We start from the raw sequence: 25564 nt of genomic DNA on the forward strand, positions 1-25564 counted from the left end.
TTGGCATTAAACGACGTCGTTTATCCCCTTTTTCAAAACAATTAAGCATCCCCGGCTGGAACAACCCCTCTTTAGACGGGAAAACTAGTTTTATTCTCGATGCCTCGCAATGTTCTAAAAACCGGACCGGACCGGCCGGTTCAACCGGGTTAATTGGGAGCCGATCATCTAGCTGGTCCGGTCCATCTCCAAAATTGTCCTGAAAAAACGGTGAAAAATCGGTCAAACCGATAGTTAACTGTTGAACCGACTGAACCAGTTGGGTTTTTGCAAGGACCGGTTTTTTCAAAATCCACCAAACGGTGTCGTTTTGACACTGAGGGAAAAAAAGAAAAGAAAAATTGAAGCTGATCTGAAAACCGGATCAGACCGGTCTGTTCGATTAGTATAACTGTGAATCGGCAGCAATCACAGTCCGATTTGCCCCCTAAAACCGTTTTTCTAAAAATCGGAGGAGAACCGTCGAACCAGTCGGTTTCCAGCCGGTTGAACCGGACAGGGAACCGATCTGTTTTAAAGAAACGGCGTCGTTTTTGCCAAATTTGCTTACTTTCGCTCTTGGTTCTGCAGCTCCGTTTCTTTCTCCCTTTCTCCCTTCCTTTCTTTCATTCACATAAACTCAGCCAAAAAACCCTAGCACTGTAAGCCTACACCAACGCCGCCGCAAGGAGTGGCATACTGCCGCCGTCCGTCCGTCCGTCCGTCTATCTAGCTTCCCTCGTGCTCCAAGTCTTCAACCCCCGTTCGCTGTCACCGATCGCAGCTGCTTCCTCGAGCTCGGCGTCCGTCGTCTTCGTTCGCGTTCTTCGTCGTTCAAGTTTGCTCGGCGTTCACCGTTCGCGTTCACTCGCCGTTCACCGTTCGGGTTCGCATTCGTCTGGAAGCCATGTTGCCCTGCTTCAAACTCTGCAACCAACCCGCGCGCTCCACCTAGCCGTCGAACTGCTCTCTTTTGTTGCCGCCGTGAGTTCCCTAAACCCACCACCAGACAATACACTCACACAACACCAATAATCTGCTTCAAACTCTGCATCTTCTTATTTCTATTACAATAAGTAACTATTTGATTTGGCAGTGGTTTGGATTTTTTTCATAGACTGAATTAAAGTATACAATAGTTATGTTCTCTTCTCTATCACATTGATACTAAGCTTTGAATTCTCTTATTTCGTTTCAAGTTTACCGCACTCAACATGTTTGATGAAATGCTTTAACCATATTTCCGGTTGGTTTTATCATTTCTAGCTTTTAGAAACTTAGTAAGTTGATTGCACGTGAAATTAGAATAATTGGATCTTAGTAATTAGGAAATTTTAGCTGCACAAATAGCACCTTTGTAGAAAACATATTAGCATGATGATTCCACTTGCATTAGTGTTCTTCTGGTAAATTTTAACTGTTAGTGTGAACTTGTTAATTTGCTAATTGTTCTGGTGTTGTTGTTCTGTTGTTCTTCTGTTATTTTTATTTATTTATTTTTGTTGTGATTTTCTGTTCTTGAACTTGTTAAGTTGATAATTTGCTGAATTGTTGGGCTGCTGTTGTTTTAATTTGCTAAATTGTTAGGTTTCTGTGATTTAATTTGTTGGATTTTCTATTTAGGTCTTGTTCTTGTTTATTTGCTAACTTGTTGTTGTGTATTTATTGTTATCTTTGAGATTCTTGCTGGATATTGGTTATCATTGATTTATTATATGCTTCATGTTTTCATTGTTTTCTTCTTCTGAAGGAAAAAAATTTCTGTTTTCATTGTTTTGTTGATTGTTTGTTTTGTTTCAGAAATTAATTTTTTGTGATCAATGCTCAACTCTAAATGCTGTTCTGTTGGTTTTGCAGTGTTTGTTTTGTTTCAGAAATCAATTTTTTGTTATCAATGCTCAAACACTGAATGTTGTTCTTCTGTTTTTGTTTTGTTTCATAAATCAATATTTTGTGATCAATGCTCAAACTCTGAATGTTGTTCTGCTGTTTTTGTTGTTTCAGAAATCAATTTTTTGTGATTAATGCTCATACTCTGAATGTTGTTCTGTTTTGTTTTAAGGCTGTGTTTAGAAGAGGTGATTGATTTCTGAGTGTTGTTTTGTTTTTGTTTTAAAGCTGTGTGTTGTGTTCAATTTTCATTTTGTAGGAAATTCTTTGAGGTATATAAGAATTAAGAAGGAAGACTATTTTAATGGTATTATTCTGTTGATTTTGGTATGCTACAAGCTTGAACATAGAATTGAAGAGAGAAACCCTTTATTATTTTATCATTGGCCTATTTTTGGCATTGCATATCATTGTAGTTTGTTTATTCATAGAACTAGTTGTTTATGATCCCCTTTTGAAGTAAAAAAATGCAGTAGAAGAGTGTTTAGAACCAGTTGCTTTATTCATTGAATTTTTATAGAATCAGGTGTTTATTATAAAACGGTTTTTCCGGTTGAACCATAGTTGAACCGGTTGAACCAATGAACTAGTGAACCAATAACTAGAGCGGTTCGATGACCGATCCGGTTTTCTGAACCTTGCTGATAAGTGATATCACCCCACCCCACCCCTTTCTCTGTCTCTCTCACACACCAGCAGAAAACCCTAATCCCACCCAATCCTCTCTTCTCTTTGAATTCGAAGAATAGCCACCACCCACCATCCCACTTCTAAGGGACCCTTCTCTCCCTTCTCTCTCTGTCGCTCTCTCTGTCCGAGCTGTCTCTGTCGCCGTGGGTCGTCGCCACTTTGCTGCTCTTGCCGTGGGTCGTTGCCGCTTCTCTGCTCCTCGCCCTGGGTTGTCGCCGCTTCTCCCCTCGTCATTTCTGCTTCTCCCCTCCTCGCTGGCGTCGTTTCTGCTTCTATGCTCCAAACTGTGTCTCACTGTCGTTGCTTCTCTTCTTCGCGTGGAGTCTCGCAGTCAAAGCGACTACCTTTCGTCGTGTCTCAAGTCTCTAGTCTCTGCTTCAACCCTCTCAGGTCTCAGGTCTCAAGTCTCTTCTTCTCTGCTTCAAGCCTTCAAGCCTCTCAGGTCTCAAGTCTCAGTCTCTAACTCTCCCTGTTTCTATCTCCCTGACTCTATCCCTCTGAAATTTGAAATTTATTCTGATCATGCATATGATGTGTATTGATTATTCTGCTGAATTTTGAGATATTAATGTTTTGAATTTTTATTTGAAGTCAGTCCGTTCGAATTGAATTAATTCTGCTGAGATTGAGTTATAAATTCAATTGTTTAATTTATTAATTCGGCTGAGATTGATTTTTAAATTCAATCTGTTGTATTTGTTTTGGTGAATTGTTGTTTTGCTGTTATTGATTCAAAATAAAAACATTGCCACAACTCTGTATTGAATTTACTATATGGCTTCATATGATTTGGTTGAATTATGCTTGTGATTCTTAGGTTGGATACATGTTTTGGATGTTTTGGAGAGTGCTTGATTGACTAACAGAAATTTACATATGGGAGAGTTAATTTTTTAATAAATTTTATTATATATTTAATTAAACCAGTTCAACCACGGTTCAACCCCGGTTGAACCATTGAACCATTGAACCAGTTACTTAACCGGTTCAATGACCGGTCCGGTTCTCGCAACCTTGGTTGTAACTTCAAGACCTTCAAGTGAATGAATGGAATAATTAAAATGTGGTTGGAAAATTCAAATGGAAACTATGAAAACCTTTGTTTTTGCTTTGTCATTGCTGAACTTGAGTTTAAATCAAGAACTATGTTTTTTATTTGTTGAACTTTGAATTTTGTTAGTTATTGTGTTGTATGATTGCAGTTTATGAAATTTAACGTTGTTACTTCTCATATATTGGTATTTTTTTTTCATTTTATTGGCTGAAAATAGCATAAAAACAGGTTTTTAGTACATCAAATATGATTTGGACATGTTAGGATTTTAAACTAGTTTTAAAAACCAAAAAATCCAAACCAAACCAATCCAATTAAATTCGGTACAATAGGATCAGATGGTTTTTCCTATCAAAACCGAGCCAATTCGCATCACAAATACCCCTGGTTCCTGCCATCTGCTCCAATCTGCTATTTCCGCTGTCTCTCTAAGCTGTTTTCGCTTAGTCTTCTACATCTCCACACTTCAATTTCAGATCCCCAACAACCGCCGCAAAATGACTCGCCAAGGAGCTTATAAAGAAAGCGATGACATGCTCATTGATGAACCAAAACTGCCTCAGCAAGGCCAAATCGCGGCCCTTCCTAATGAGTTCAACCCCAGTTATCTGAAAATATATTACAGTAACTTAATTTCTCTTCCTATTTCATTATTCCTAAAATTTCATAATAATTATATAATTATGCTTATTCATTGATATTTTGGACCTCAGGTAAGCTGTTTCCTCATGCTGATTTATATAGATGGATGTCATACGGCAACGGTAAGCTTAAATTCCATTCTACCAGTCTACTGTCATAATCTTTTCTTTTAATCTTTTTTATATTTTTGTTTTTGTATTTGTAGATGGGAAGCATCCTGCTTGTGATTCATCTTACTTGGGACGAAGGGAATTCTCGTACACCCTAGATAACGATATATTTGTGCGCTACAATACCTTCAATAGTGCCACCGAACTTGAAAACTCCATCAAAGACAAGTGCCCGTTAAAGATAGATATTGGACCCATCTACAACCTCAACGTAAGATATGAAAGCTTGTTTCTTTTAATTCTCTCTTAATCCTGAAGGATATTGATGCATATATTTTTGAATTCACTAAATAGTCTGTGTTAAGATTCATGGTTATTCAGTGGAAATAATAGAGTAACTACTAACTAGACAAAGAGAGAAAGATGATATTACTGATTGTGTGAATTGTTGGGTGTTGTGACCAGAGAAATAAGCAACATATAGGGGAGTAATAAATATAGCACACCAACTCATAAATACCCCACCTAAAATCTGTAATGTAGGATACTTTTGGAAGAATTCTGATGTCTATTTTAAATGTATTACAGCCTGCACATAGGAATGCTTATGCTGGAGATAATGTTCTCACTCCGGTTGAGAGGGAGCTGATTTTTGATATAGTAAGAAGCTCTTCAAATTAAAATGTACTTGTGAGTTTTTCTACTTCTTTGTGGGATTCTTAACATTTGTTGGTTAATTATCATGTGTAGGATATGTCAGATTATGATGATGTTAGATACTGCTGCTCAGGTGCTGATGTTTGTCTCAATTGCTGGCCATTAATGACTGTAGCTGTCAAAGTAATAGATACTTCCTTAAGAGGTAATTTTGTGCATTTTATACATACTGTGAAAGACTGAAAGCTAGCGTAGAATTTGTGATTTATACATTGTTTGAAATGAAAGTGCGAGACTAAAGTTGTCTCTTTGGCCTTTACTAACATTTACTTGTGTATACTACTATTGTATATCCCTCTATTGTCTATGCACCATTCTTTGTGCTGTCAGATAGGGGTGTTCAAGACCCAGCTCGACCTGAAACCCGGCCCAGACCCGAGGCATATTTTGTTGGGTTTGCTTTTTTGTTACCCAGTGCTATATTAGGGCCGGTTCCAGGTCTAACTAAACTCGGCCTGGCCTGACCGATGTGCACCCCTACTGTCAGATAGTTATTTGGAAGTAATGTCTTCTGATGCACTCAAGCTTAATTATTGTGTTGATTTATTCTTTCAGATGACTTTGGGTTTAGACATATTCTCTGGGTATATAGTGGTCGGCGTGGTGTACATTGTTGGGTCTGTGATAGAAAGGCAAGACGGTGAGGCCATGAGACACTATATAGTTAAAACTTGTTTTTGGTTTGGTTTGGCTACTAAGGGCCATAAACATATTTTCAAATGTTACCATTACACTTACAGGTTGACTAATGAGCAGAGAGCAGCAGTTGCGGACTATTTTCGTGTCTACAAGGTATGATAGTTTTGTACTAATAATCTAGTTTACGAGTCATGTATTAAGTATATCTTTGATTTATATTCTTTCCAGGGAAATGAAAATAACTATAAGAAGGTTTCCTTGATGGGTCAAGTTCTGCATCCCTTTCTGGCGTAAGTTCGATAGTGAATAACTGACCTTCCTAGCTAAATCCATAATTCAATGTCCTGAATAACATTTCATATCTGTAGGAGATCATATACTGAAGTTCTCAAGGAATATTTTGAGACAAAACTGCTTACAAGTCAAAATTTACTTTCTAGCGAGGAGAGATATGAAAAGATCCTAGAGATGATTCCTGATCAATGTATTTTTCTCCTATCACTGTATGATGATGCTTGTGGATTTCCTGCTATCATCTGGCATATAATGAGTAAATTGTATTTGCAGCTATTGCTTCTGAACTTCGAGGAAAGTGGCAAGAAAGTAGGCGGTCTTCTAGTGCAAAAGAAGACATCAATATTGTTCGATGGGAGCAGCTTAAACAGTTACTGCAAAAACATAAGGTATGGAAGTCTCATTTGTATTGAGGCATGCTGTTTTTTTGGGAGCAATTGGTTAATGGCATCAAATATGTGCAGCTATGACTTTCTTGAGTAATTAGATGCTTCATTGTACAAACTAGATACTAACTGATATTTTTATTGTTGTTGTTGTTTTCCTTTGCGTTTCCATAGGCACAAGGGGTGCGTAGGTGTGTTGAAGAGATTGTGTTCACCTATACATATCCTAGGCTTGATATGGAGGTTCGTCTAATATTTGGCATTCTTTCCCCATGTATTCTTGTTGATGGTTTTCATATTGGCTTCGAACTTATGCATTCATATTTATTCCTCAGTCCTCATAACACAATTTTCTTTACTTATTTGGCTGGACGTATTTATATTTTAGGTTTCTAAACATATGAACCATTTGCTCAAAGCACCCTTCTGTGTGCACCCAAAAACAGGTATATTTTCCATATCAACTTTTTCTTGATAGCAAGTTGTTGATTTAAGTGTCTATTGACTCTTAAGTCATATTTTTGTTTTTAATTTGTAATTGCTATAAGAATATTAAAAGAGAAAATTTATCCTCCTTTGTTTCGGGTTAGATAGTGCATCGTCCCTATGAAAATAGGGATAAGTGTGTTAGTTAGTTAGGGCTTATAATATGCCATGGCTATTTCTTCCTTGTAGGCCGTGTTTGTGTCCCCATCAACCCAAATAATTGTGAAGAATTTGATCCCACGACGGTGCCAACCCTTATCCAGGTACAACTACAATGACTATCTTCTTACTTAACTAAAATATGCACACTATAATGGTTATCTTCATCCTTCTGGAAAGGAGGGTTGGATTTATTTTGCCAACTATTTGCCAAACTTGAAATATGAGGAGTATTCTATAAATAGTTGAATACTTGGGAATTGCTGCACTTTAATGTTGTCTCTTCTGGTCCCACCCTTTACTAATGCAATTTACCATGTGGAAGTGGTTGAACTGAAAAAAATGCTTGAACTTATTCACATTACTGATTACTCCATTTGGATGATGTATGTTTAATATTTGTGAAAATTTTAAAATTGCAGCTTTTGGAAGAGCTGAATAGGGAGGGCTTGAGGTCTGATGTTGAAGGAGGTTTGTTTGATACTCTGACAATACTTAGGTTTCTTTCTGGTAGAATTTTTGCATGTCAGGGCAATAATTAGTTTTCCATGCATATAATTATTGTTCTATTTTTACATCTTGTTCAAGAATCAAGATTTTCCCAACTAATGGCTTTCGTCACCTTGACTTATGGCAGAATGGAATAAAACTTCACTTGCAAATGCCATCAAGCTCTTTAGGTCATCCTTCCTTCAGCCATTATTGAAAATTTGCAAGGTTTGAATCAGCTCTTCATTCTCTATTAAGTATTACCTATTTCTAGCTTGACAACAATGTGGCACGTTTTAAAATGCTTTTGGAATGTCTGCAAAAATGAGAGAGGAAACGCAAGTTGCATTTTGTTTCTTGTGCATTGCTAACTGTGAAATAATATTCAGGAGGAAATGGAAAGCTCCTATAATGCGAAACTACAGCAGTCGAAGAATCTCCTTAGTTGGTAGTCTCACTTCCATGATTGGCCATGTTCCTTTTGGAAGCCCATTTGAATTTAAATGGGGGTCAAGTCATTCTTGAGAACATGTAAGCTATAACACGAGCATTGATAAATTATGTATAGTCGTTGAATTTCAATATTATTATTTTAGGCTTCATCGGATAGGAGTTAGTATGGGATTGTATTTGGATGCTTCATCATAAGGACGTATGAAAGGGAAGGGAGATTCTGGGTTTCAGGTCTATGTAATGTAATGCATAACTCAATTACAAGTTATAACATAGATGCGTGCATGAGATACTAGTTCCATTTACAAGTTATAACTTATAACACAGATGCTTACATGAACTACTAGTTTCTTTTTCACCATAGTATATGACCCACCTGTAAATGGGTCCTAGACATGCTTTACTATCATCTTAAACTCGAATGAATGATTTATGATGTAGGATTTTGGAAGAATGCGCCATATGCTATATGGATTATTATTTTTGTATAGACATTTAACCTAATTTATATGTGGGAAGTGTTGGATTAAAGACCACACTAATTGCAACAGAAAATAGCTGTTAAAAAAATTTATAAAAATTTTAGATATTAAAAATTGGGATTTTTTTATTTAAATTAGGAAAAACAACCATTTGTATCCATGAACTTTACGAACGCTGACAAAAATACCCATTAAAGTAGGAAACTAACGTTGTATCCATCAAAGATGGATTCCGTACAATAAAAGTACACAAATTCTGAATTTATGTTGACTTTTTAATAAAATTTCAAAATTACCCTCATCTTTTATCTTCAATCCCTCTTCTCTTCTTTTTCAAATCTCAAAACACCTTCATTGTCATTACCTTAACTACCTTCTATTCTCTACTACTCTACTAACCACTACTGTCGCCATTTTTCCATGCTGACAATGACAAAGACAACAACAAGGCAACCAGGCAATCCATCCGTTCCCATGCAACGCTAGATGGAGAAGCTCCGGAAGTGAGACTGAACTGAGATCCAGCGCGCAAGATCTTGTGGTGCGATTCAACTCTTCCTAGGTCCACTTCAAGCTCATGGACTCCATGGAAAAAGGTACTATATTTACAACAGTACACATTACAAATTTATTATATAATTAACGAAGTTGAACTTTCTCATTCTCCCAAATCACTACCATCATGTGCAAGATTCCTGTGTTACTCACATGCGACCCCACCAAAGCAATCTTGCCAAAGTTTCAATTTTTAGCATCCAAAGGTGCTTCTCCTTCTGACATTGTATTGAAAGTGATGGAGAAAGGGTGGTGATGGTAATGGCGGTAATAGAGTGTTGATAGGATTTGAGATTGAAAAAGTGATGATGAGAAGTAAAATTAAATGTTAGAGTGAAGTTGTTGTTTATGGCTGTGACAGTGAAGAAGGAGGAAGATGAGGCTGACGGTTGGTGACAGTGGCGGTGATAATGGTGTTGGTGAAGGAGGTGGTAAAATTGATGAAAAGAATAAAGAGAGGGTTGAAATTTGCTGAAAGGGGTATTGAGATTAGGGTTAGAAAAATAGTAATTTTGGATTTTTAGGTATTGAGATTAGGGTTTTTAGGCAATGAAAGTGTTTGAGGTTTGAGAAAGAAGAGAGGAGGGGTTGAAGATAATGGTGAGGGGTAATTCTGTAATTTTATTAAAAAGTCAATATAAATTTAGGATTTGGGTACTTTTGTCGTACGGAATCCATCTTTGATGGATACAACATTAGTTTCCTTCTTTAATGGGTACTTTTGTCAGCATTCGTAAAGTTCATGGGTACAAATGGTTGTTTTTCCTTTAAATTAAATATAGTATTTACGAAAATAAATAAATGTTGAAATAATTACAAAAATACATTCTCAGTCACATTTCATTTCGAATAGAGGGTCTTTATTGAAAATGACCACATCTTAGATGCACAGACCCTATTTTGTGATAGAGTTTTTACGGGTCATATATCTCAGATACAACTGTACTTGCAACGCTATTTTCACTATAAATTCTTAATCGGCAAATTTTCGCCCGTCAGGGTCGGTGCATTCGAGATATGCGCGATTGCGTATATAAGTCACAACATCCGGGAAGAACGTGGATTATAACCATTTTTTTTTCCAGATTTGTGAGCTTTTGGACGTGGAAAATCGAGTTTCTTGACAACATATGACCCCCCGACAATATTTTCGCGAAGGAGACATCAATAGATTGAATAATATTTAGCACGTAGTTGGAGCATTGGACTTTGAGGTTGGTAGTTTAACATTTTTTTATTGTTAGTAATAAGGCAAGCAATGCATTCGTGAATCGTACCTGGGAGACACTCCTGCAAAGCTTGTAAGAGCGCAGGAATCCTGTTATACGACTCTTCCCAGTTGCCATAGATCTTGGAAGTTGCTTTCTGATTTGCCATCCACACCTTTCGATACGAGGGATTGAAATGGTAACTCTGATGGACAACACTTTGCAACACTAGGATAGACACCGATGGGTCAGTCTTTATCATAGGTAACATGACCTTGCAAATCAAACCACTATTCAGCTGAGCATGCCCTGAGACATGGTAGGTGCCAGACAGGTATGTGATCCACCGAACCGACGTACCTCCCTACAAAATATAACGTATAGAGTCTAATGCATCCAAAATATAACGTAAAATATACGAGTAATTCAAGTTCTGTCGTAATGCCACACGAAGACTCCATGGACAACCATTGGTAAATTGCTTGCATCAACAATGATATTTAAGCCTATCTGACTCCAGAACTCTGTACCTCGCATTCCGTTGAATACTATAGTTCTTCACCGTCGAGGAATGACCAAAGGGGGAGGCAGCAGAAACCTACCAACACCACCGCTGGGAGTCTCTGGTACAAACTCATCTTCGGACGCTGTATTGCTTGATGACCTGGACCCAAATCGCCCTTACTATTGTCCTCGTCTGCACTACCATAAGGCTGGGCATAGTGGATCGGTACCGCCTTGAGCGGCACAACTTCAGGAGTTGAAAGAGACTGCCCACCACTAACAACTACATTACGGATCGCAGCATACAACTCCATCACATGTTGTGGGATCAGCCGTGCATGTACGTTGAACATTACCCTCACATGCTGATCCCCATCAATCCAAAATAACCAGTTGGTAAATCCACCGTTCGAAAGCACATTCAGAAATCTATTTGCAACCTACCCAACCTCTTTTGTTCCTACTCCCCCCATATTGCTAAGCAAGATTGTGTTTAGCGCATCCAGACTATCAACCCAGTAAGTGCGCAACATGACAATCTTGTCAGACTCAAAAATCACTCCTTCATCAGCGTGTCTGACTATCCCACTGGGATAAACCACCACAAAGAAGAATTGGTTATTCTCCGTCAGAACAAAACGGAGAGAAGAGAAAGAGAAGAATGGTTTGTGAATTGTGAGGAGAGCTATTGAAATGGTCTCTATAAATAAACTTGGTCTACAACATATCTTGGCTGCAGAGACATCTATACCATAATACACATATCCTGGGTGTTGAGACCCTAATTATAATCTTGACTATATCTCGGATGCTGAGGGGGGGCATTAGGAAGCTGGGTTTATCTCGGATGCACTGACCCCAACCACGAAACGAGCATATCTCGGATGCACAATACTTGATATATGCTCATGTTCATATCACGGTTACATCCGAGATATGACTCGCAGAAACCCTATCACAGAACAAGGTTTGTGCATCCAAGATGTGGTCATTTTCGACAAGAAACCACAGTATCTGAGATGTGACTGTGGATGTATTTTTATAATTATTTCAACGTTTATTTATTTTCATAAATATTATATTTATTTAATTTAAATAAAAAAATCCTTGTGCCATTAGGTTACCCAAACAGTGTTAGAAGCAAAGTTCTGAAATTCGAATCGGACAGCGAATTGTTCTAGTTACTGATTTATTTAGTGGTTCAATCAGTTCAACTGTAGTTCAATTAAAATAATTGAATTATAATAAAATAATAAATAAACACAAAAAATACGAATACAAATAATTATGTTAAATTATAATCTTTGACTATGATTTTTATTTATAATAATGTGTATTGTAATTATAATCATTTGGTTAATATCTATCTATTAGCAACTTATAATTTTAAACTTGAACTAAATTTATTAAGAATTTTAAGATTTTAATTATTTTAGTTTTTTTCTTTTAAACACAATATATATTTAAATATATATTTATTTTAAATTATATGTATTATAATTTATTTATATTAATATTTTAAATAAATATATAACTTATGAGCTTTTGACAGTTGGTCTTGAAGTAACTTGCCTCTTTGCAATGATGACATATGACTTTACTTAAATTCTTCTTTTGCTCATTTGAACTTGATTTCTTACACTTGCCTTTACTCCTCATTAGCCTTATCAATTTTCTAGGAAAAAAAATTCATCATCTGAAACACTATCATTGGAATCATCATCCAATAATTTAATTTTTGATTTTAGGGCCACTCTTTTTTTTGTGTCTTGCTTAGTATGTATGGTTTCATATGTTAGAAGTTTGCCTCTCAACTCATCATAGGTTGAAGGATTCAGGTTGTTGCTCTCGGCCACCATAGTAGTTTTGGTTTCCCACTCTTTTTTATAGACTTCTAAGGACTTTTCTCATAAGTCTTTGTTCAGTGTGGGTCATACTCATAGCATCAAAGCTATTTATGATGATTGAGAATCTCTTAAACATTTCATTAATGGTTTCTTCATCCTTCATGAAAAATATTTTATACTCTTTTCACAGCATATCAATCCTTATTTCTTTGACTTGTTTGGTACCTTCATTTGTGATTTGGAGTTTATCCCAAATCTCCTTTGCCGTCTTGCATCTAGATACCTTCTAATACTCCTCGAAGTTGATAGCATGATACATCAAGTTAATGGCTTTTGCATTTAACTCCACCTTCTTCTTGTCATCAATATTCCATTCGTCTTTTTCTTTTGGAATCACTACTCTTTCAACACTTGTCTTGGTAGGAACTTGAGGACCATTTACAATGATCTTCCATATGTTCTAGTTAATGGATTGAACAAAGATCCGCATCTTTTCCTTCCAATAGGCATAGTTCTTTCCATTAAAAAAAAGAAGCATGTTGTTTGATTGACACTCTGTTAGAGTGTAGACCACTACATAGCATCCAAGTTGTTAGTCATTAGACCTTTCCTCCAAGTTGTAAAGTTTGATTCTTGAGACCTAATTTTTTATACCAATTGAAGGTTCTTGATGGCCTACAGAAGGGGGTTGAATCTATGACTTTCTTTTAAACTTAATTAATTGTGCCCAACACCAGAAATTAAAACTTAACTTCTGTTTTGTCTACGAAATGAATTATGCAGGAGATAATTTTATTTTATCTCATAAATCGTGTAAAATAGAATCAGAACATAGAGAAAGAAGATGACACAGTCATGTATCCTGGTTCAGTTGTCTCGTGCAATACAACCTACATCTAGTCTCCACCACAACAGTGGTAAAAGTTTCACTATCATATCAAATATTACATACACCAATTTCCTAGGATTCAGCCGAATCCTATCTGAGATAAATCAAGCTTCAACCTAAACTTGATTTGGCCAGACAACTTCCTAGACTCTCAACACACTAAGTGATTACCCAACTTAATAAGGGATACAACTTAGACATCAGAAACAAAACAGAAATACAATCAAAGGGATCTGAAATAAAGGTATCTCTCGCATTCTTTTCTCTTAATGGCTTTTTTTTAAATGCCTCTCTTTTATGCCATTTACTACTTAATATAAATAAAGAAAGATACAACATTAAAATAGAATACTCAATGATAAACCATGAAGGAGATGATGTTTAATAGCGTTGACGCTATAAGATGAACCAGATTTAGCATTTTCTGATGAAACTCTCTATCTTGGCAAAATAATTTTTTAATGTAAAAACACTATCCAAAATGTTGAACTCTTATAGGGAAGCTCTTAATAAAACTCAAATTCTGGTTCTCTCTCCTTGAACAGAAATAAAGATTATTTTCCTATTTATATGAGCTTTGTTTTCTCAGCTAAAGTTTGCTTCACAAGTCAACTCCTTAAATCTTGAACCAACTGAGATCTTACCTTTTTTTTCTTTAATCAGCCCCAAAAATCAAGAATTTGAATTCATAAATAAGTAATGTTATGAAGGATGAGTATCGGTAGTTTTATAAATCTTAGATTCTTCAATGAATTTGCCACATTCAAGTCCTTAATCTTATGTTTTAGCTCGAAGAAATTATTTTAATCATTGATTCACAGCAGAAAAAAATAGCCACCACTTTTTGCTTATCATTCGAAATGATGGTGAAAAGGAAAAAAAAAACAACAAATAATTGACTTACATGTTAATAAAAAAAATTACTTTTTTTTAATTGTGCTTAACTTGTTTTTTTGATCTTGATTTGACATAGCTTCCTTGATTAGCTTTTTCTTTTTTCCTCTTTGGTATTAAAATGAAAAAATAAAACTCCTTTTCTTCTGTGTATTACTTGAAGACACCAAAGTTCCACCATCATCTATTTGCTTCTTCTCTTCCTGAAGACAATAGACTAGACTAGTGGTTTAGTTCATTGTGCTGTGATTTTAGTTTGGGCTGCATACTGATATTTTTTACTTGAGCCTACATCACTAAATAACACATCAAAAACACACTTGAATTATCAACTCAAATAATACTATATTTATTATCATCAAAATGTTTTTATTTGTTTGTTAAACTTAACGATAATTTAACTTAAGTACTAATTAGCATCTCATTCGAAAGTTTCTCTTGAAAGTACCTATGCCAAGTGTCAACCAAACCTTGTTGGTCAACTCTAAACCACCCTTAGCCTGCGTGGATTCCTTAGCCACAAGAGACCCAGCCTAACACTAAAGAGTAAACAATTACAGCCATATAAACAGTAATATATTTTTATAACGTGCTAGTTAATATTAACTCTCTAATATTTCTCATCGAAATTTTGTAACTTAGAATGAAACGCGTGTGTAACTTTGTGTTACTAATTATACTTAATAATCTTCGTATTATCATTATTTCATATTTCTTAATATAATAAATCGTAGAAACTACTAAATAAAATTAAAGTGTGATAACGCACTTATCACAATAGCTTGCGCAGATGTCAACATTCATATCTTCATATATCCATGGGAGGTTTGAATTTTCAGTCACTTGAAAACGAGTGACGAAACCATTTATAAATCACATAATAATAAAATCAAGAGAAAAAGAAATACAAATTTAAAACAATAAATAAATATATAAGAAGAAGAATATGTCATGGGATATACCAAAAGACCAAGATTTTGTTGCCATTTTTCTATAGGTTAAACAAGGCATCTCTACCCTAGCCTCCACAGGTAGAACCTTTTTCCAGTGTTCCTCGGTCAGTGACGGATCCAAAAATTTTATAAGAAGGGGACAAATTAAATATAAAATAAATTAAAATATAACATAATAAAAAATCAACAAAATATAAATTATAGTATATAGATCAAAATTAATAATTATATTATATAAGAATTAACATTCAACTATACATACTTTAAGATTTTGATATTTTTAAATTTGGTATGTGATATTTCATATAACTAAAATTATCAATTTATTATCTAAAAGTAAATTTTAAAACATTCTCTTTTTTAACCTATATAATCATGTAATCTGTTAAAAATTTGTCTTTCATCTTGTTTTAAAATATTATTTTAATAATTTTTATTGTTTAAAAAATTTATTCAATTATTCCTGTTGTCATAGAAAAAGTCAAAATAATTTTTTTTATAATTATTACTTTTTACATTAATCCAAACTTATATTTTTCAATAACTTTTTAATTATTTATATATTTATACGCTTTTATTATTTTTTAAACCTATTTATTAATTACTACAAATATATTATACGAGAAACTCTCCCTTCTTCTTGTTTCTTATGGATACCAGCAGACGGTTTATGATTATAGTTTGTTCTTCAAAATTATGGGCATTGACATTTGTATAATACTGGTTTACATTGATGATATTATGATTACTGGAAGTTCTTCTTCTGAGATAACAATAATAAAGAGACTTTTGGACTCTAATTTTAAAATTAAAAACCTTGGTACATTGAAGTATTTTTTAGGTATTGAAGTAGCTCATTCTTCTCGGGGGATCTCTCTATCACAGAACAAATACTTCTTGGATCTTTAGAATGATTCTAGGCTTCTGAGTGCAAAACCCACAGCTATTCATATGGATAATACCACTAGACTTCATGAAGATGATAGTCCTCCTTTGTTTGATCCATTTATTTATCGGGGTCTTGTGGGACGGTTGATTTACCTAACCATAACTCGTCTGAATATCACCTACGCCACCCAATAGCTTAGCCAATTCATGGCCACTCCTACTCATGTTCACTATGCAGCAGCTCATCGAGTACTTTGATATCTGAAAAATAATCTGGGCAGAGGTCTTTTCTTTCCTAGATCTTTTAGTCTTTAGATATCTCACTTCAGTGATTCTAATTGGGCAAGTTGCCCGGATATTCGTCGTTTATTAACTGGTTATTGCTTCTTTTTGGGAGATTCTTTAAACTCTTGGAGGACTAAGAAGCAAACTACTATTGCTAGATCTTCAACGGAGGCTAGGTACTGAGTCTTAGCTAATACTACATGCGAGCTTTTATCGATCTTGATTTGTTACGGTTTCTTCGTGTGTCTTGTGATCGTCCACCTGTTCTGTTTTGTGATAATTAAAGCGCCTTACACATTGCTGCCAATCATATGTTCCATGAGAGGACTAAGCACTTGGAAGTGGATTGTCATCTCGTTCGCCAAAAGGCTCAAGCTGGTGTAATGAAGTTACTTCCTGTCCCATCTTCGCGACAATTGGTGGATATATTTACCAAGCCTCTCCAACACATTCCTTTCATGCCAATTTATCCAAGCTTGGGGATTCTTTTATTCACATGTTTATTTCTCCCTTCTTTTATTCTTCTAGAATGTGCGAGTCAGCTTGTATTTTTCATTCTGTTAGTATCCTATTAGAATATTCCATAAATTAAAAAGATTTACTAGATATGATTGTAGATATGATGAGTTTGTGGAAGTTGTATAATTACAGTAGCATACAGCAGAATAAATCAAGAGAAAAATATTACATAAATTTTACCTTTTTCTTCTCTTTATTGCCCAAAATTTAGTCCATGTTAAGAATAAGACTGGATACGCTAACACGTAATGGTATTTAGGTATGTCCAAGTATGTCCATAGAAGAATTTTTTATTTTTTATTAAGACACGGTTGGACACGGCAGGCATGCGTGCCAGACGAGTGTCGATGAGTGTCGTATCCAAAATGTATCCAACACACAGACACGGCAACTCAGTAAAGTGTTCGTGCTTCATAGCTTATAGGTAATATCAATATCAAACAAATTATAGGCGCAGCTTAAAGATAAGAGGTGATCCGATTATGAGTTTATTAACACAAATGCGGTTTTGTTTTGGCCGAATGGGAAATTGAAAAAGGTTGGACTTTTCAACTTAAAATAGAATCTGAAACAAACAATATAATAAACTTATTTTTAGGACGTTGAACGCTTGATTTTTTTTATATAAATCAAATAAATATTTTATTTATTTTAATACATAATTTATAGAGTATTTACAAATTTAAATATACATGTCACATATCGGATACACTAGATATAAGAAAGATATATACATATCTGTATATCACGTATTCAGTGCACTCAAAATATGACACGAGTTTAAAAATTAATATCTCAGACGCACTCAAGATCAAACTTTTTGAAAAGCTTGTACATATATCGGTACTGAACATTCGATATAAATTGATATGTTTTTTGGATGTAGTGCATTCGAAATGTGTGTAAAATAAAATCGAATACTCTGCATCCTAAATAGTTACGTCCAAAATAATTCACTTATATAAAGAGTCTTAAGCACCATAACTCATAACAATCCATCCATACACTACATTCTTTTCTCCCTATATTCATAGATATATATGACTAATAGTGAGTTTTTCTTTATGATTGTTTATCTAAATGAAGTTATAAGAAATGGTGAGGATGGAATAATATTTAAGTGATGTTCTCTTCTGATGCTATGCACTTGTCGTTTAAATTCTATTGATACGCTGACCAATGTCATCTTAATGAAAACAGGTGCAGATGGTTCTAAGGAGGTTAAGAGGGTTGGATACATATTTCTATCAGCGCTGCTGAATGGAGGATTTCAAAATAGGATATTTTAAGTTCAAGTGATGACCATGTGCAGGTAATGTTCAACGTGTATACAAAACTAATGTCGGAACATATGATTAAATGGTATGCTGAGGTTTGTGACATAAGTAGTGGTGGTGGGCCTTCTTCTTGAATCCAACAGGGCTTATTACTAGTGACAAATCCTATTCACTACGTCGATCCGAGTGGCCATGTGGAGGAGAAGGAGAGTGAGTCTGATTCGGAATACATTGTTGAAATAGGGTCATCTTGCGAAAGAAGTAAGGGTGTTTAATTCCTTGTTACTCTGCCATTTGTTATTTTTCAAGTCACAGATGTTCTAAGTCATTATCATACTCTTGAGATGTCATACAGTTGGATGACCCTTTTAATTTTGACGAAAAAGAAGACTATAACATAGATGATAGAGGTTGAGTTTAAGGTGAGATACTCTCATGCTTTATATAAACGTCCTCTAGCCATATTTCGAATGCAAAGGATACAAAAATATTGCATGCATATTTCGAATGTACAATTTATAAAATCGTTTATTAAAAATATCTCAAATGTGTCTGATATTTAACTAAATTCTTTACTTATCTTAGATTATGAACATCCGAAATATGAACAAATTTTAATCGAACAAGTAGTGTCTGAGATACGATATGTTAAAAAAAATAATAAACACCCTTTATATTACACATAAATATAAATAAATATTTATTTAATTTATATAAAAAAATACGTTAAATGCTGATGATAAACAATGCATAGTTTTTGGTCTTTGATGGAGATTGAGTGTGTCTACTGTCCACCTCTTAATATATACACAATTAATTTACACTTTTATTGATACAGGGAGAATTATAAAAGAAATAATTTCTACTGTAATGGATAGGATAAAATTATGGGTAAATATCATTTTCAATCTTTGATCTCTTTTCCGTGAGACATATAACACCCTAATCATCCTTAAACTTCAACTAGGTCCCCACCCATCAGTAAAACTGGACAAATCGATCCCTGCAGCCGGTTGGCAACGGATTCCCGTCTGACGTGTCAGGTGTCAACTCCAAATGATTATAGGAACTAAAAAACTCCCTCCCTGCAAAAAAAAATTTCCTTTCTTCCCTTCTCCTCTTCTTCCCTTTTTCTTTCTCCTCCTCGTCTTTCTCTTCGACTAGTCACCATCATTTCCATTACCATCATCATCATCAAACTTCACCTTTATGACTATCACCATCATCATCAAACTTCACCTCCATAACCATCACCGTGGCACCACCATCGCCGAACCAACCTGATACGTGCTTCAAATATTCGTGATATGAAGAGTTCAAGTGTTATTTAGAAAATATTAATTTATATTTTTAGAATGTTTTAATTTAATTTAATGTATTTTGATTTTGTTTATTTAATTACTAGATTTTACTTTATGTTTTCGGGTTTAGGGTTTTTCTATATTTTAACCTAATAAGAGGTTATAAATACCTCATAAACTAGAATAGTCGTAGTATAGAATGATTTAGAGGTTTTCTTTTCTTCTTCCTCTTCCTTTCCTCTTTCTCCTCTTCTTCTCTTTTTCTTCCTCCATCGTGCCATCTCCAAAACCACCATCTTCTCCCTCTGTTTTTCCACCTATAGTCGCCACCACCGTGGTTCTCTCTTCCTCCTCTTCTTCTCCTTCTCGCCCTCACCCAACCTCCCTCAATAGCTCACTCCAAATCCTCTCGGGATCACCAAGATCCGCGGTGCCCTCACCATCCTTTGTGCCGCCTCACCGCCGCAGCTAACAACTCCATCTTCCCTGACTGGTATGCCATCCAGAGTCCTTTGCCCTACCTTGTCCTCCGCAAGCGCTACAAGAGCCCCCATGTGGTATCTGGTGAGACATTTAAACTCGTCGTCGAGGCCTTTTTGTTGCCCTCAATTCCTGTCTTCTGTATATATGAAGTGTATCCTAAATTGTTAATGATATATGAATTACTAGTTTTATGATATTGTCAAGGTTAATGCAAAAAGAGTTTTAAGGCTATGGAGGTAGATAGTAATGATAATGGGTTTGACGAAGAGAAAAAAGAGGGAGGAGAGGAGGAGGAGGAGGAGGAGGAAGAAGAAGAAGAAGAAGAAGAAGAAGAGGGGGTTGTTTTAGTCCCTATAACCATTTGGAGTTGATACTTAACACTTGGCATTGACACATCATACTTCACCTGACACGTCAGATATGCAACCCATTGTCAATCAGTTATAGGGGTCGATTTGTCCAATTTTACTGATGGGTAGGGATCTGGTTAATTTTAAGAATGATTACGGTACGATATGTCTTACTGAAAAAAAGTCAAAATCAAAAAGGTATTTACTCTAAAATTAAATAATATGACTTATTTATCAAATAAAATCAATAATATGATGAAAAACGTTATCCTTTTTTTTTCCCTTAAGAATGTTTTTGTCAAATACATAGAAAGATTTTTTTTTCCACTGAAAAGTTTAAAAAACACTGATAATTCTTAATATAAATTGAGAATGAAATATAAACTCCCAAAATATATATAAAAGTAACAAATTAATAAGTGCGCTACTTGAGTTAAAATGTGAAAACATGAAATAGGAATTTTTTGTTTTCTTCTGGAAGGAAAAAGTTGTGAAAATTCAAAATTGGGCTTCACACCCACACCACGTTCAAAGGCTCCACTGCGTTCTGTTAAATAGTTCCCACGTGGGAAGTGGCAAGTGGCGAAAATAGGCATTAAAACCGTTCCACTAATAAGTTAAAAAAAATAATAAAATAAATAAATTGAGAAAAAGCATAGCCATTGCTGGTCGCTCTTGATGAAGCTCTAACTGTCTCCACTCTCCAGTCTCCACCAATCCTCTTTTCTCTCACAAACACCAAATTCAAAAGCTCCGAACCCGAAACCATCTTATGGATCGGTCTGACCCGAACCGCTTCCGTAACCGTAAACCGGCCTCCTCAACGGAACGCTTCCTTGGCGTCCCATCCAACGCGCCGCCTCTTGAAAACCCTAGCTCCTCCTCCGCCACCGACGAGCTCACCGAGGACGACGTCGTTTTCTTTGGCGACGACAACGCCGACAACAATCACCTCCCTTCCACTGCCTCCTCTTCCAACTCATCCACCCCTAACCACCACCACCTCCACCATAACAACAACCACAAGGGCTTCGGATTCGGCTCCTCTGACACCTTCGGCATCCTTGCCGCTCTGCCGGAAAACGACGCCTCACCTACTGCTCCAAACGGCACGCACTTCTTCCACAAGGCCTCCTCGGTTTCGCTATCCTCGTCTTCTTCTTCTTCTTCGTCGCGTATGATTCCCGCCATACCGAAGCCTCCGTCAGCGCACCACGACCGGATGCCGCAGTCTTCGGTCATGTACCACCAGTCGGCGCCGGTGAACGTTCCTATTTTGTCTCAGGCGATGATGAGGAGGCACCGCCAGTTTGATGACGACGATGACGACGATGTGGACGATGTGACGGCGGAGGACGACGATGTGATGCTTCCGCCGCACGAGATTGTGGCGAGGAACTCGGCGCAGTCGCCGATGCTGGCGTGCTCGGTCCTGGAAGGGGTGGGGCGGACCCTGAAAGGGAGAGACTTACGGCAGGTTCGGAATGCGGTTTGGCGGCAAACAGGTTTCCTTGATTGAAAAAAATATATTTGAATTTTTAGGGTTAAATTTGAGTAGTTTTATCTTTCTATGTGAACTGAGAAATGGAAACAAAGGCTGAAAGCTGAAAACCCTAGTGGACATGTTCAGAATTTGACATTTGAAGATTGGGCAATAATCTAGTGTGTTGAATCATTGATTGATTTTATGATTTCATTCCCCTCGTGTATTTGTGTATGTCTTGTGCTCTTCGTTAATCAACTAGAATATTTTTCCATAATGTACATAACCTAAATTAGTGCTATTCGAATGAGCCATTGAGCCCCATTGGAAGATGTTATTCGTTTCTGTTGAAACTTCAAATACACCTGGTGATGCTATATTTTTTCTTGCTTAGTATCAAGATACTCTATTACCTTCTGTTCTATTCTAGTTTCTTTGATTAAAAAAAAAAAAAAGAATGATTGCTCCTTCAGTATAGGAATTGGCCAAATTAGGTACTAGGTAGGATTAGGCTTTGTATATTTGGCCACCCAAGCTATGAACAGATTGTTTAGGACAAGATTACCTGCTGTTATTCCCCTAATGAACTCTGAATGTTGCTTTGTAGAAAAATAGGACACAGTGCAATATAACATAAAGGGCTTCTATTGTTTGGATATGTAGTTTTATGATGGAAAAGAATTGTTTCAACTTGAAGCTCGATATTTAATTCCTCCCAATCTGGAGTGTACAGGGTAGAAATCCATTTATTCAAACCTTGGAGTGGAATAATAATTCTACTCTTTTGGTTTTCATCTCTTAAATCACATTCCACTCCACTCTACTCTTCACTTTTCCATCAATCCAAACATAGTCTAGAGTCTTTGTTTCAGGTGGATTTAAGGATTATCATAACTAGATGGTTCTTAGACCTTTTTTGTTCTTTTTGTGCTGGTTAAGGTGGCTTCGTGTTGAGGAGAGAAACTAACCAGTCATATCTTTACTTATGATCCACTGCACACGTCTTAAGCCATGTGATGGGTTCTTGTCAATCTTGTGTTTCCTGAAGTCCTCTATCCTTCAAACTTGTTTGCCTAGGGCATTTTGAATAGCATACCATTATTTGGGATAACTGTACGCCCAGATACCCAACACAACAATATCTTCTCGCCTCAATTGATTTATTCTTTATTATGTCCGCCCCCCGCCTCTCTTTTCTCTTTCTCTTCTCTCCACTATGGTAATTTGACTAATTAACGTATATGTGTTGAGCTCAATCCCAAGCTGCATTCCTATGGCTCTTCTTACGTCAGCTGAAATGATAACAGCCATTTATCAGAATGCAGCCAATTTTTATGATTATGGATATATGACTTTCTTATGTCAACTTTTGAAGTTTATATAGTATTTTAGTCCTGTCATAATCTTGTAGATTTGTTCTGTGATAACAATATAACATATTACTTGATTGGCAGTCCTTGCTCGTAGCGGACGCTTTCATAAGTGAAGCAACAATTTACATACACAGCTGAAAACAAATCGGTTATTTCAGGGAAGGATTCAAACATTGTTTCATGAATTTATGGATTAGGATGGAATGATTCTTGGTTTTTCATCTTTTTATTTGATTTTTGGCACTTTGTGCTAAGTTGATCAGTTCAGTTTTACACTTTTATCTTTTCACTCCTTAGTGCTTAGCAGGCATATGTTTTTCAAGTTGAATTAATCCTTTGTACGATTTCATTCCATTCTTCATTGCAAGTAATTTTGGGTTTTCAATTTCTTGTTGGGAGCAGAGTGGAGCTTGTCACTTGTTGCTCATAATTTTTTATTTGCATAGGTAAGCTAATCTCACACTTAGCCAGATTATTAGAGTTCAAATTGTAAAACAGTCCATTGTTAGGTGAGCATTTCATATTCAATCATGGTCATGTTTCAGACTTTGAGTTTCAGGGTGGAATTTACTACAGTGCTAGATTGCTGGCCAAAACACTTCCTATTTTATTTTTTAGGCTTCACTTCTATTAATTCAAGGTGGGATGGATTTTTATGGTTCTCAAATGACGTACTTCGAATTACAACAAAGTTATTATTTTGACTCCGCTTATATTAATACAAGGTGCGATGAAATTTATCAGATAAAGTACATCTTTAAGTACTATGTTGGTCAAAGATTTAATTCTTAGTGGTTCAACTTTTCGGAGACTAACAGCCTGTGGTTTGCATTTTTATTTATTATTATTGAGAATGGTTGTGTTAGGATTCAGGAACCAGCTTTTTTTTAACCAATAATCAGTCAACAAAAATAAATAAAGATTAAGAAAGAAAAAGTAGAACTTTAAAAGAAAAAAAAAATATTACAAATGAAATTGAAAATACAAAACCTGATAAACCTGAATGGTCCACATAATATTTTGAAGACTGACTGAGTCATTTACTCGAATAACCATTGCCATTTTTGGCAGTGTATTCATCATTGGTTTTCAACCTCACAATGGCAATTAGTCCTTTTAAATTAAACTCCAAGAACACCCACATGGTCCCGTTGGCGCAGTGATCATTCAATTAGAAGCAGCCAAGAATTAAGAATGCTTTCCTTAACTTGCACAATATGCTGTGTTATATCTTCTTCATTTAACACTGATGCGGTGGAGTAGCTAGCTGGTTTTGTATGGTGATATGTTTGTCAGTGATCAACACTTTATTCTGTTGCACGTGAAAGTTTTCCTTTCTTAAAATCACAACTATATTCTAAGCTGGATAATATGCCAAGAAAGCTTGCCACTTAGCTTTCCATTCTCATTAGGAGAAAACACCAAGCTTATATAAATATATAGATTAATTTAATAAAGTCATGTTTACATTTTATTACATAGTAATGAAGGTAACTTGTTTAGAGTCTTTTAATAGCCCAACTCATATTTTCATTTTTGGATTTAGTTTAATATTAATGGGCTCTTACTTTTAAATGTATAAACAATATTACTCAGAAAAGAAAAATCCACAATGTAGGGGCCTCACACACATATTCAGAGGTTTAGGGTACATCATAAATTCATAATCACGTGAATAATTAGAATGTTACGAATGAGAACATAACTAACTATATAGTTCATATCCAATTGTGAAGAGTTTATCTGGCCTAGTTATAATATTTTGATAAATTATCTCCCGATATCTTTTTTATATTTACGGTTAATTTTACCCGTTTAGAAAATTACCACTTGGTTCTGTTCGTAGTTCTTACTTGGTTCAAGCAACGTTCCCAGATTGTAAGGGATAAGTTAAAGTATGTAGAATCCAAAAGGGAAAAACAAAAAGGGCCTAAAATTCACTATAAAGATGGGATACGTCTATAGTATTTTCCATTTACTTGTGTTACTCAATTACATATCTAACAAATTCAAGTTTTAAAACATATTAATTAATGTTCATTAATGATAGTGTCTAGAGAAAGCATCAACCACATGGTGTATCACTGTATTGCACACTTCATTTTCACTCATGGAAAAACAAGTTATATATTAGTACCCAAATTCTTAGGGCACAGAAAATTAGGAATAGAAATAGTAAATTAGTGTGCTCTCAAGGTGGGGCACATTTTTCTTCTTAATTTCCAAGTGTGTGCTCTCTGCTTTGCTCACACATACTAAAGTCTAAAACTTACCACTATTTTTGC

At 35.6% G+C, this 25564-nt stretch overlaps 2 protein-coding genes across 5 annotated transcripts; both read left to right on the forward strand.

Moving 5' to 3' along the window:
• The first annotated feature begins 544 nt into the window (after positions 1 to 544).
• LOC112706921 (uncharacterized) lies at positions 545 to 8328 on the forward strand. 4 transcript variants are annotated; one of them, XM_025758448.3, is made up of 17 exons: positions 545 to 963; positions 4090 to 4237; positions 4327 to 4377; positions 4461 to 4636; positions 4954 to 5025; positions 5116 to 5227; positions 5638 to 5722; positions 5823 to 5874; positions 5950 to 6011; positions 6090 to 6205; positions 6289 to 6404; positions 6576 to 6644; positions 6790 to 6847; positions 7077 to 7150; positions 7469 to 7556; positions 7684 to 7763; positions 7925 to 8328. In XM_025758448.3, the coding sequence occupies exons 2-17, from the start codon at positions 4111 to 4113 to the stop codon at positions 7985 to 7987; spliced, it is 1401 nt and encodes a 466-aa protein (XP_025614233.1). In that variant the 5' UTR covers positions 545 to 963; positions 4090 to 4110; the 3' UTR covers positions 7988 to 8328. The 4 variants fall into 4 exon arrangements, with proteins under 4 accessions (XP_025614233.1, XP_072057795.1, XP_072057794.1 ...); XM_072201694.1 differs by having other exon boundaries at positions 7469 to 7517; XM_072201693.1 differs by lacking the exon at positions 545 to 963 and having other exon boundaries at positions 3859 to 4237.
• A 12621-nt stretch (positions 8329 to 20949) lies between these two features.
• On the forward strand, positions 20950 to 23833 carry LOC112706923 (protein S40-7). The gene is made up of 2 exons (XM_025758449.2): positions 20950 to 21928; positions 23361 to 23833. Exons 1-2 carry the CDS (start codon positions 21196 to 21198, stop codon positions 23390 to 23392), a joined length of 765 nt encoding a protein of 254 aa, XP_025614234.1. The 5' UTR covers positions 20950 to 21195; the 3' UTR covers positions 23393 to 23833.
• The last annotated feature ends 1731 nt before the right edge of the window (positions 23834 to 25564 follow it).

This window comes from Arachis hypogaea, chromosome 8 (assembly GCF_003086295.3).
Source record: "Arachis hypogaea cultivar Tifrunner chromosome 8, arahy.Tifrunner.gnm2.J5K5, whole genome shotgun sequence".
Classification (NCBI taxonomy): domain Eukaryota; kingdom Viridiplantae; phylum Streptophyta; class Magnoliopsida; order Fabales; family Fabaceae; genus Arachis; species Arachis hypogaea.

What these genes read in the sequence shown, in the direction of transcription:
- LOC112706923 (XM_025758449.2), top strand. Translation starts at nt 21,196, where the DNA reads ATGGATCGGTCTGACCCGAACCGCTTCCGTAACCGTAAACCGGCCTCC. An exon ending in TGCGGTTTGGCGGCAAACAG is followed by an intron (nt 21,929 to 23,360) that starts GTTTCCTTGATT and finishes CTTGATTGGCAG; the next exon opens with TCCTTGCTCGTAGCGGACGC.
- LOC112706921 (XM_072201693.1), top strand. Translation starts at nt 3,952, where the DNA reads ATGGTTTTTCCTATCAAAACCGAGCCAATTCGCATCACAAATACCCCT. An exon ending in AGTTACTGCAAAAACATAAG is followed by an intron (nt 6,405 to 6,575) that starts GTATGGAAGTCT and finishes GCGTTTCCATAG; the next exon opens with GCACAAGGGGTGCGTAGGTG. An exon ending in CGGTGCCAACCCTTATCCAG is followed by an intron (nt 7,151 to 7,468) that starts GTACAACTACAA and finishes TTAAAATTGCAG; the next exon opens with CTTTTGGAAGAGCTGAATAG.